Source organism: Emiliania huxleyi (genome assembly GCF_000372725.1).
Source record: "Emiliania huxleyi CCMP1516 unplaced genomic scaffold EMIHUscaffold_67, whole genome shotgun sequence".
In the NCBI taxonomy this organism is placed as follows: domain Eukaryota; phylum Haptophyta; order Isochrysidales; family Noelaerhabdaceae; genus Emiliania; species Emiliania huxleyi.
The window spans coordinates 301,248-312,936 of NW_005196981.1; the positions used below are offsets into that span (position 1 = coordinate 301,248).

General features: G+C 67.1%; 2 protein-coding genes across 2 annotated transcripts; both read right to left on the reverse strand.

The window, feature by feature from the left end:
* Window positions 1–5,569: 5,569 nt before the first annotated feature.
* Window positions 5,570–6,615, reverse strand: EMIHUDRAFT_215923 (hypothetical protein; the record flags this gene model as incomplete). Its single annotated transcript, XM_005762615.1, has 3 exons — window positions 5,570–5,710; window positions 6,033–6,360; window positions 6,572–6,615. 3 exons carry the CDS (start codon window positions 6,613–6,615, stop codon window positions 5,570–5,572), a joined length of 513 nt encoding a protein of 170 aa, XP_005762672.1.
* A 1,613-nt stretch (window positions 6,616–8,228) lies between these two features.
* EMIHUDRAFT_358275 (hypothetical protein) lies at window positions 8,229–9,126 on the reverse strand. The gene has a single exon (XM_005762616.1). The coding sequence runs from the start codon at window positions 8,726–8,728 to the stop codon at window positions 8,354–8,356; it is 375 nt and encodes a 124-aa protein (XP_005762673.1). The 5' UTR covers window positions 8,729–9,126; the 3' UTR covers window positions 8,229–8,353.
* Window positions 9,127–11,689: the final 2,563 nt, after the last annotated feature.

Below are 11,689 nucleotides of genomic sequence, written 5' to 3' on the forward strand. Positions count from 1 at the left end.
CGTCTGCTCGGAGGCCCCAGGGGCGGGCGCCGGCGGCTCCTCCGCTGCATCGGCATCCGCATCCATCGGGTCCTCCTCGGCTGCGCCGGCGGCGTCGGTGGCGTCTGACGTGCCGGGCGGCGCCGAGCCACCACCAATCGACGGGCCGCGCCTGCGCGTCACCTTGTGCGCCACTGCGACGGTGGCGCTCGCGGACGGCGCGTCGTCGGCGGAGGGCGGCTCGGTCTTGACCCGCACGGGCGCCGGCTCGGTCTTGACCCGCATGGCGGCGCCGCTGCTGGAAGCGGCGCCGCTGCTGCAAGCGGCGCCGCCCAGCGCAACGGGCTCGATCTTGACCCCCGATGCCCGCGCCGGCGCCTCCTCTGCCGCGAGCCAGTCGGGGCAGGCGGGATCGGCGCGCAGCGCAGCGCCGAGCGCAGCCACCGCCTCGTGCAGCGCCGCGGCGTCCGAGACGGAGCCGAGGCGCTTGCGCCACGCGGCGAGCGGAAGCGACCCAGGACGCAGCCACTCCGAGAGCGCGGCCGGCTTGATTGCCTGGTGGAGTTCGCGCCTAGGCGTGGGACGACGGCGCGGGCGTGAATCAGCCCAGCGGCCGCGGGTGGGCGGGCGGGCGCGTGCGGGCAAGAGGCAAGCGCGGCGTGAGGCAAACGCGCGCGGCGTGGGACGACGGCGCGGGCGTGAATCAGCCCAGCGGCCGCGGGTGGGCGGGCGGGCGCGTGCGGGCAAGAGGCAAGCGCGGCGTGAGGCAAACGCGCGCGGCGTGGGACGACGGCGCGGACGTGAATCAGCCCAGCGGCCGCGGGTGGGCGGGCGGGCGCGTGCGGGCAAGAGGCAAGCGCGGCGTGAGGCAAACGCGCGCGGCGTGAGGCGCGCGCACGTGAGCTTGGCGATCTGGACGACCTCGTCCGCCCCGTCCGCCTCTCCTCCGTTCTCGAGGCCGAGCGTGTCCTCGACCCACTTTCGCTGCTTGTATTGCCACGACGCCCGCACGTCGTCCCACGGCAGGCCGTCCTCGAGCGAGCGGAGCGCCGCCGCGACGGATCGGGGAGTGGTCCCGACCTCGAGCGGCCGCTTCCGGGCGGACATGTGTGGGGCGCACTGAGGGCGCAAGCTGCAAGGCCCGAGCGACCGCTGCAACAACCACCCAGCCTTGCGCGGGAAGAATAGTTACTCCCAGAGCTCGCACCGGCCTTCACCGGCAAGTTTTTTTGGCGCGGGGCGTCAGAAGAGTCGTTGTTACGCGAGGAGAGCTCGATAAACTCGAGGGGCCAAAATATGCCGCGAGGAGGGCAGAGTTACGCCGAGAGGCGAGAGCAAGGGATCGGCAGGCGGCGTCGTCGCAGAACGAGGCAGAGGAGAGCGACGCGACAGACAGAGGAAGAAGCGACAAGAGAAGAGAACGACGAGAGTGGGACGACCGCGAGGTGGCATGAAGGTTGCAGCGAGAATCGGCGAGGGACTGCGAAGAGAGATAGGAAGAGGCAGACGCCCACCCAAGCCGCCAACCAAGGGTGGGCCGCGACGGCTGGCGCACCACACCCCTCTCCTTAAAATCCCTGTGTGGTGGCCTTCGCCTTTATACGTTATTCTTCCGATTCTATATTCTTTTTCGAAGCGATTTTCAGCGATTTTCCAGCGGGAATATATAAAAGAATATTTGAGAATATAGGCCCGATTTGGTGAGCACTTGAGCACTGGATAGGGTCGATTCCGCATGGTACGGGACCCCTCGATCGTCTCACCCTCCCTGGCTGGGTGTGCTCATTGGGGGGGGTCATAACAAACACGGATTTGGAGCTGTATTCTTGGCATATTCGAGACCCTGTTTGGGACCAAGAATACGGAAAGAATACGCGATACGGAAAAAGAATATAGATAGTACTGGGCGAGAAAAACGTATAAAGGCCAAGCTTGCGGCGTGCCGGCCTCCCGTCCCTCCCTTGGGTTGTCTGTTTTCTTTCTTTCTTTAGAGACCACGCCTCGTCTGCTTTTCGCTGCAGATGCTGAAAGCCGCCAGGCCAGCTTGTGCTGTTAATAGCAGGCGTGGTCTGCGACACGCAAAAGATGGCGGGAAAAAAGTGGGTTGAGACGTCTTCTTAGGTGAAATCTGTTGTACCCCGCTTGCTGACTCTCCGCTGGGCTGACTGCTGACCGACTCAATTGCCCCGAGCGCGCGGACGATGTCGGTCGGCGTTGGCCTCGTCAACGCACAACGGGATCATCTTCCAAAAGGCGTCCGCGGTCGGAAGACGAGATCGAGCAGCTATGGCGGTCGCGCTGCTATGGCTCACGTCGCTCTCGAGCACGCTCGCCATCCTGGAGGCGGGTGGCTTCGTCGCGACGCCGCGCTTTGCGCTGGTCACGAGGGAAGTGGAGGTCCGCTGTTTTGCGCAGTGCCTCCTCCCACTCCTCCCTTCCCATTCGGGAACCCTCAATTGAGCATAGGTGCTGGTCGACCAGACCACGCGGCTGCGGGACGAGTACGTCGCCTGCGTCGCCGACTCGCTGACCCGCTGCAATTTGACGCTCACCGATGCGGTGGACGGCGAGCTGCAGCGCGCAGCGTCAGCGCGGGCGCACAACCGGCGACTGGTCGAGGATGCGGAGGGCCTGTACCGCCGGTGCCGCGCCGCTCGCATCCGTGGGGAGGCGGCGGTGGCGCAGTGGCGAGCTGCGAGCCCGCTGCCTTCGAGCCCCTACGCACTCAGCTGCTCCGCCGCCGAGCAGGCGGGCCTGCAGGCGGCGCAGGGCGACGTGGACGCCGAGCTTGCGGCGGTGCACGCGGTGAATGACGAGTACGCCAACAAGTCGCAGGGGACCGTCGCCCTCCTCGTCGGGCAGATTGAGGCGCGTGGGCGGTACGACCGGGAGTACCTGCACAACAAGACGCTCGCACACGTGCGGCTGAGGCAGCTGCGGCTCAGCCTCACCGCCAACTTCTCCGCCGACCTCTCCCTCCGGCTCGGCTCTCTGAACCTCTCCCTGCTCCTGGCCTGCGCGACGCTCTCGCCGAGCCATCGATGCCCCGGCGAGTCTCTCCGCGACATGGTCAGCGCCTCGCAGCAGCGGCTCTACTCGAGCTACACCGGCGCGGTGCGGGCGTGGGGCGACAGCGTGGGACGCGTGGAGAACTACGCGGACGCGGCGCAGGACCGGCTGGCGTCAGCCGCGAATGCGCTCGCCGCAATCGCTGCCTGGTTTGGCCGAAACTTCCCTGAGTTTCAAGGCTCGCTCCCCGGTGGCGTGCCTTGGCCATCGCTCGGCCTCGGCGCCTTTGGGCTCGATATCGGCGACATTGCACCCATCGCGCCGCCCCTCTCGATCGACGAGATGTGGCAGCGCGTCAGTGAGGTGGTGGCGCGCTACGAGGAGAACCTTGCGCTCGCGACGAGCGAGGTGAATGCGGATGGAAGCCTCCTGCAGGCTGACGCGTAGACGTGGTTGCGTGGCGTCGATTCTGTCCCCGTCACGACCCGCTCCCACTCTCAGGAGAACCTCGAGCGACTCGACGCGGGCCTCTCCTTCTTTGACGACTACGACCCACCGCAGATCGACGCGCTGTCGCTGCAGCGCGACCACCGGCGCGCCTCCGACTCGTTTGGGGCCGACTCGCTGCAAACGGCCAAGCGGCTTGGCGGCCAAAACGACGTGAGCGACAGCAGTGATGAGCCTCTCGCGGGCAGTGCCAACGCGAGCGGCACCGTGCGCTTCTCGCGCTGGCTCTCCTACGCGCGCGACCTCACCTTCTTCAAGCGGCTCGAGCTATCCAACCCGGGCATCGACTTCGAGTGGCTGGCCGAGCGTGTTCAGCTCATGCGTGCCGTGCTGCTTGGCTGCGACTACACGTACCGGGCAGTTGTCACGGCGATGCGCCTAGGAGCGGGTAGGGCTCGCCAACACCACTGACACAACCGGTGAAATGCGCCCCCCCTCCCTCGACCCTCCTCAGTTGGCTTGGATCTTCCGCTTTTGGGGTCGCTCAGCTCTGCCCGTGCCACCCGTGGACGTAACGACGACGGCCGAGAGCCGCCGATTGACAGTCTTTCACCAATCGCAGACTCAGTTCCTCGCGTCGGTGATGACTCACACAGCGACTCTCGCGTCCATCTGGGCGATCGGCGCGCTCATCGCCGGCAGCCTCGCATGGGGCGCCTACCAGCCGTGGCTCGACGCCTATCGCGACGGCTGCACCGCGACGGTGCGTGGCGAGGACGGCCGAAGGGTGGTGATTGCGACGGGCAACACAGCGCTGGCTTCGAACCTGTACGCGATGGCCTTCAACGCAGCGTCGTCCGCGGGCAACAAGGACCGGATGCAGGGCCTCGACCTCTACGACGTGGAGGTGGACAGGCGTTGCGACGAGCATGCGCCGCAGACGACCGTTGAGCACGAGGGGACTGTGCGTCGGCTCGCGGCCGCCATCGACGCCCACGCAGCGGTGGCGAATGAGATGCGGATGATGCGAACGTGCCTCGACGTGGCCAGGATCGACGCCGAGTTGATTATCCACGCCGACGTTGCGGCAGACAGCTCTGCTCTGCTCGCCCATGCTCTGGCGGAGCCCGCTTGCGACGAAACGGTCTCAAACAGCTCCCTGCCGCTCGGCTCCTTTGATTGCGTTGGAGCACTGCCAGACTGCATGATGGACTGCGCGGAGCTCTCTGATGATCAGGGCAAGGACGCGTCTGGTCTGAGCGGCTTCGCAACCGGCGCGGCATGCACCGCCGAGTGGTGGTTCCACTCGTGGCTGGTCAACTTGGCGGCCTGCGCCGTGGTGTACTTGTTGGCAAACGGAGGCCGTGTCCTCTTTGTATGGGTGCGCCTGTGCCGCACGTAGCCGCCCCTTATCCCGTGCGCCCGAGCGTAGCCCCGTGCTACGCAGGGCCTCGTGCGGCTGCTCTGGGACCAGCTCAACACGGGCCTATTCGCATTTGTCGGCACCTGCGACGCGAGAGGAGAGGGCACGTACGACGAGGCCGTCCTCGCGGGCAGGATCCGCGGCATGCTGGGCAGCCTCAAGGCCACTGGCGGACTCATGATCTTTGCGGCTGCCGTGATGCAGGTCCCGTGGGTGGCTGGGTTGATCTGGGTCGTGCCAGAGGTGGCGTACACCTCGCTAACGTGAGAGAAAGGCGCTCTGCTTTGATTTTACATACGACGACGATGTGTACATACGACGATGTGTCGCGTGTTCAAGTTCATCTCCTCTCAACGTGGACTCCGTCGCTCATGATACACGCGCTTGCGATGCTGACCCCCATGCGTTCCCGCCACTGTACCTGGATTGCTCTCAATCCTGTTGTCGCCTGATACTATTTCGCCCTCTGTGGGAGGCGGTCCAGTGAGCAGCTGCCACCACGCCAAGCTGCCCACGACAGCGCCGCACATCTCAGTCATGGAGGTGCGGCGGCCAATGCCTCGGTGCAGTGCACTGGTTACCCGGAACGTGTTTGGCTCCACCACCGAGGACGGGCGGTAATTGGCCAGCGTTGGATGAGCAGAACCAGATTCGCTGCGTGAAGTGCCACGCTGCCGTCGAACTGAAGAAGGCACGCCAGGGTGCGCGGCGTCACTTCGAGACAGAGAGCATCCCATGACAGAGCTCAACGCTCGCCCAGTCGACGCGCAACCCTGGACGGCGCTCTGTGTTCGGCGTCCAACGGGCTTGCTCCAAAAGGGCTCGCTCGAGGAAACGGTGTCGGCGGCGCACCTGGCGGGAGGGGACAGTGTCCTGGACGAGGAGAAATCGCGCGGCTACCGACTTGTGAGTGTGTGTGTGCTTCACACACTACCGACTTGTGTGTCTTGTGAGCCTTTTGTGTCTGTGTGTCGCTCGTGCGTGTCGTCATCATCTGTCTAGCGTCCACCCATACCGCGTTGGTGTCCACGCTCTGGGTGGTAGTGGCGGCGCTCCAAGAGTACATACACACATAAGAGTGGTGCTCTTGGGAAGAGGTTCCTCCTTTCCGCTCCCCCCCCCAAGGCGCGAGACACACGTCCAGTCCGAGCCTGGCTGGATCTTCAGACTTCACCTTTGATTGATTCATCTCCCGCTCGAACTCGCGCCACCGCTTCAGCACGTCGCCGCATAGCCTGTTCATGTGGTAGCCGAGCGGCGCGAGCATCGGCGCCGCCCGCTCCGCCGCGATGGGTTGATGCAGCACCGCCGCCACGATGGCGCTCGGCCTCCGCATCGGCGCGCCTCCCAGCGACGCCGTGGTGTCCGCGGCCGCGAGCGGCCCCAGCAGCGCCGCCTGCGCCGCCGTCTGCTCCTCCGCCGCCCTCCGCCTCTTCTCCTTCGGCGCATCGGCCCACCCCTGGTGCTGCTCGGCGCGCCGCTCGCCCTTCTCGAGCCTCTCCCTCTTCGTGGGCGGACGGGCGTACGCGAACAGCTCGTCGGCGTCGCCCGCCGCCGCCCGCCTTTCCGCGGGCACGGTGCGCACCGCCTCCGCCGTCCACGCCTCCCGCAACGCCGCGCCCCGGCCCTCGCCGAGCCGCTGGAATGGTCCGCCGCCGTCGGCGTTCGCCGCCGCCGCGGCCCAGGCCGCCGCGGTCAGCGCCGCGCCCTGACCGACGAACGCGCACAGCGGATCCGGCATCTGGCCCGCGCATCATCGATTCATTATCTTACGTCCGTCCCGCCGGCCAGACTCCACATCACCTCAACGTAAACGAACATTGATGGGAAGGCGAAACACAGTCCGACCAACGACTGGGACACTAACGCGGTAGGGTGGACGCAGGACGGGCGATGACGGTCATACAGGAGCGACACACAGAACCACAAGACAACGAAGACACTCAGCCAACGGGGCGGCTGCCACACATCCTGAGCGAACTTCCCTAGTCACCCGCGGCTGGACTCCATCCGGCACGCGTCGCTGGGCGCTCAGAGCTGCGTCCCCTGCTCGCCACCCCGACGCCCAAGGCGCCCGAGCGAACGACAGGCGGCACGCGAAGACTGGTTGCAATCCCGCCGACCGCCAGGCCGCGGGATGATGTGTGCGTGGTCATGTAGTGGGTCTCGGAAGCTCCCCTCTCGGGCTAGGGGCCAGCCCCTCTCCCTTGCCCTCGGAACAGTGTGTCCGAGTCGAGGCGTGTGCTTGCCGGTCGACGGCCGCGCGCGGTTGGCATTGTGACGAAGGGTGTGCGCGGCCGCGGCGCGCCCGCCATGGCTTGGCGCGGCGCGCCTACCAGCGGCAGTTGTCGAGGCACGGGAACGCTTACCCGGGGTCATCCTCTGAGCCTGGTCGTCGGCGCCGCGATGCCACGGCGGCGCATTCGACGTCGTCGGCGCGCTGCCCTGCGGTGAGCCCCGCCGCACGTGGCGACGGCCGCAGGTTGGCCCGGTGCAGCGCGCCCTGGCCGCAGACTGAAGAACGGCCACGAGGGGTGTGTGATGTGCGGTGCGGGGTGTGAGGGGGCTGCGGCCTTTGTGTGTGCGCGCGCGCCGCTGCCGCTCGTGGTGTTTGAACTGAAGAGGGGGGGTCGGCCTTGAGAGCTTACGGGTGGTCTCACCGCGCCAGAGGCTCTGCCTCTCCTCTCGGGGATTGGACTGAGGGATAGGGGCGGGGGATCCTCCCTCTTCCCACCATCGATGCCGGGGCTCAACCAATCCGGAGAGGTCATTACCATTCCTCCATACATCCTCCCAGCTTCATCGGCGGGCGTCTGGGAGTGTGTCGTCAACTGGCCGGGGTGGGGTGGGGTTCGTGAGTCCGGGAATTTAAGAAAGAACCCCGCAAAAAGAATTTAAACAACCCAACTCTCTCTCACAGCAGACAGGCTCGACACCGGGTGCGAACTAAGAAAGAAAGAAAGAGAACACACAACCCAAGGGAGGGATGGGAGGACGGTGTCAGGAGACGGAACACGGAGGAGCTGTATAGGTCACTAGAGACCCACACCATCGCTACATCACCACAGCCACCAAGTCGGATACAAGTCGATGACAATGTACGCGGCAGGAGAAACCCAACAGCATGACAATGTGCGCGGCAGGACAAACCAAACATGAGACACGGTTACACAAGGACGGTCAGGCTACGGTCAGGAAGTAGGTTTGAGTTCACACTCTCCAACACTCCCCCATTGTCTCCGCATTCTTCATGAATGAGGATGCGGCAGACAACAACAGCAGAGTGTGAATGTGTCTGAGCGTAGGTATGCCGGTTACCCGCCGGCGTCTCGCGGGGCTGGCTAAGCGTCCAACCTTGCGTCTTCGCGAAGGATGGTCTTGCTTGTTGGCAAGACTTGCGCGCTAAGATGATCCAGTGAAGGGGTCAAAGCGCGGCCGAGTGGGCGGAGAGAGAGAAAGGGGAGATAATGAACAGGAGCTCGTTGTGGAGCTCGGTCATGGCGCGCCGCGAGCTGCAATCCGGGCTGAGCGTCGCGGGGCGGCGGCTTGAGCGGGCGCGGCAGGCGCGGCGGGCGCGGGAGCGGCAGCGGGGGCGCCCCCTTGCGGCGCGGCGATTGGGCCGTTGGGAGGCCTCGCCGCGTTGACGCGGATGAGCGCATCAGGGACGTGAGGACGATCTTCAATGCCCCGAACGTTGATGTTGCGCCACGGGCCGCCGACGTCGGAGATGGCAGGCTCAGTCTCAGACGTCCAGACGGCAGAGACGCTCGTAGAGGCGCATTGGACTTCTTGCCAGAGGCGTTGGACAGCGGGACGGGCTAGCGCGAGGAGGCGAGACGAGGAAGAGACAGCAATGAGGTAGAGTGGCATTGCCACGTCGAACAGATGCCCAACACTCCCCCACGACGTGGTAATCGCCACACAAGGCAGAGAGGGCGTGTCGATCGTCGCGTGTTCATCGCGTACAGCTCCGGTCGTGTCGAGCGGCGACGTCGGAAGTAGCGGCGGCGAAAGGCAGGGTCCACATTCGGTGCGAGATCTTTGCGGTAACTGCCGTTGCAGCAGCCCGAGAGCTGGTAGCGGAGGCAGCAGCTGCGATGGTGGTCCGTAGGCGAGGAGAACGGACCGGTAAGGAGAAGCAAGAGGGGATACTCGTGTCCACACAGCCGCAGTGCTGGCGGAGATGCGCTCTGTCGCAGAAGATCCGCAAGCACCCAAGTTGATGTTGCGGTTGTACTCATTCTGCTCAGCCTCCGAGCCAAGCAGTTGGCGGCCGCTGTGCCACCGTGCGCCGAGCCTCTGTGCCCAGCCAATCACCACGGCTCGCCTCTGTGCCCATGGCGCCAGCCAACGTATCGAGCGTAAGCCGGAAATGCTGTGCGGCAACACATCTCGCTTGTGTGCCGCACCAGCTCTCATGTCGGCCTCAGTGCCGCACTGCTCACTCCGTGCACTCACCGGTCGGTACCATGTCAGGAGACGGAACACGGAGATTTTGTATAGGTCACTAGAGACCCACACCATCGCTACATCACCACAGCCACCAAGTCGGATACAAGTCGATGACAATGTACGCGGCAGGAGAAACCCAACAGCATGACAATGTGCGCGGCAGGACAAACCAAACATGAGACACGGTTACACAAGGACGGTCAGGCTACGGTCAGGAAGTAGGTTTGAGTTCACACTCTCCAACAGACGGCAGGTGCGAATGGAGTCAAAATTCTTGTTGCGCGCCGCCGCCGCGCGCAGCCCAATTGGAAGTTTTGCGCCTCCTTCCCCACGCCGCCCCAACCAAGCGTGCAGAGAAGTTTGACCTAACGAGGACATGGCGTGCATGCCCTTCGCGTGCGAGCTAAACAGGAACGGCGCTTGCCTGGCCGTGTTCGACTGCCGCTGCACGGACGAGGCGTATCCCGGCTGCGATGCCGGCGGCTGCTGCATCGCCGACGTGTGCCAGAAGATCGGGTGCGTGGCCAGCTCCTGCTCGCTGAGTGGCTGCAACGCGACGACGCCACACCAGCCGCCTGCAGCGCCGCGGCCGCCGCAGCCGCCGCCCTCTCCCGCGCCGCCGCTGCAGCCTCCGGCGCTTCCGCCGGCTCCGCCGCCGCCGCCGCCGCGGCCACCGACATCGCCGCCAGCGCCTCCTCCGAGCTCGCCTCCCTCGCCGCCCCCCCCATCGCCGCCGCCGCTTCCGCCGCCGCCCTCCTTCCCGCCACGGCTACCCGACTTCATGCCGCAGCTGCCGCCGCCTCCGCCATCGCTGCCACCGCCCTGGCCACCGCCGACGCCGCCGCCGCCGGACCGTCCGCCGCCCAGCGCCCCACCGGGCCATCCGCTGCCGCTGCCGCCGCCGCCGCAGTCTCCGTCGCCATCGCCGCCGCCTCCAGCCTCTCCGCCTCCGAGCATGCCTCCAGCGCCGCCACCCTCCCCTCTGGCGCCGCCCGCCCCGCCACCCGACGAGCCGCCGCCAGCGCCGCCGCCGCCGAGCTCGCCGCCGCCGCGGCCGCCGCCGGCCTCGCCGCCGCCACTCCCAGCAGCGCCGCCAGGCAGCCCTCCGCTCCCGCTGTCGCCGCCGCCGCCGCCCCTGCCGCCGCCGCCAAGCTTCCCGCCCACCCTGCCGGCTGAACGGCCGCAGCTCCCGCCGCCTCCGCCCAACTCGCCTCCACCGGCGCCGCCGCCACCTTCCCTGCCGCCCCCCTCGAGCCCGCCACCGAGGTCACCGCCGCCGTCGCCGCTGCCGCCCTCGCCGCCGCCGCCTGCCCCTCCCTCGCCCTTGCCGCCGCCGCCGCCGCCGTCGCCGCCTCCGCCGCCTCCGTCCGCCCCGCCGCCGCCTCCGTCGCCGCCGAGACCCGACTCGACTCGGGCGGTGGTGCTCGTCCTCCACCTCGTGGACGGCAAGACGCCCAAGCCGCTCGTCACCGCCTCCGCCTTCCAGGCAGCGCACGCCGCCTCCCCCCTCCCCGCCCGGCACACCCTCACCAACACACACCGCCTCCCGCCGCCTCCCACCGCCTCCCGCCGCCTCCCACCGCCTCCCACCACCTCCCACCGCCTCCCGCCAGGCGGCGAGGCCGCGCATGCTCTCCTCGGTCGCCTCCCTCCTCGGCGTCCGCGTCGAACGCCTCTCGACGACAGCAGAGCCGCGGACCGTCGGCGACGGGTCGGCGGTCGCCGTCGAGCTGCTGATCGCGGACGACCCGTCCGCAAAGTCGGCGGAGGAGGCGGCCACGGAGCTCGTCGAGCTCGGCGCCGGTCGACTCTCCTACGAGCTCCTCGTCCCCGTCGACTCGGTCCGCCACTCGCCCCGCGACCTCGAGCGGCCCCGCACGGCGCTCGCCAGCAGCCTCGACGCGCTCGGCTGGGCGGCGGGCGCCGTCCTCGTGCTCGGCGCGGCGTGGATCGCCACCGCGGTGCACGGCAGACACCGCCTGGCGGCGAAGCGGTCGTACGCGCACGGCGCGCTCGAGATGACGGGCCCGATCGGAGACGGGTTGGAAGGGACGGAGCCCGACTGGCGCGGCGAGGGCACTGGCGGTGGTAGAACGCCGCTGCAGGAGTGGTCAGACGACGCCGACGCCGAGCCATCGCTGTGGGAGCGTCCCTTATAGCAGCGGTGTGGGTGTGTTTCTTCTTTCGAGCTATCCGATTTAGGGAAATGACGTTGGCGCCACGCGCCCGCGGCTGAGGCCGTGTCCGGGTGACGCCTACCGGCGCGTGAGGGAGGGTGTCGCGAAAAACGTGAAAAACGGTGAAATCCGTCTAACTGCCATGTCACGGCCGGTCGGCTGCTGCTCTCGCCACGCTGGCGGCGCGGTCTGGTGCCGCGGC

What these genes read in the sequence shown, in the direction of transcription:
- EMIHUDRAFT_358275 (XM_005762616.1), bottom strand. Translation starts at nt 8,728, where the DNA reads ATGCCACTCTACCTCATTGCTGTCTCTTCCTCGTCTCGCCTCCTCGCG.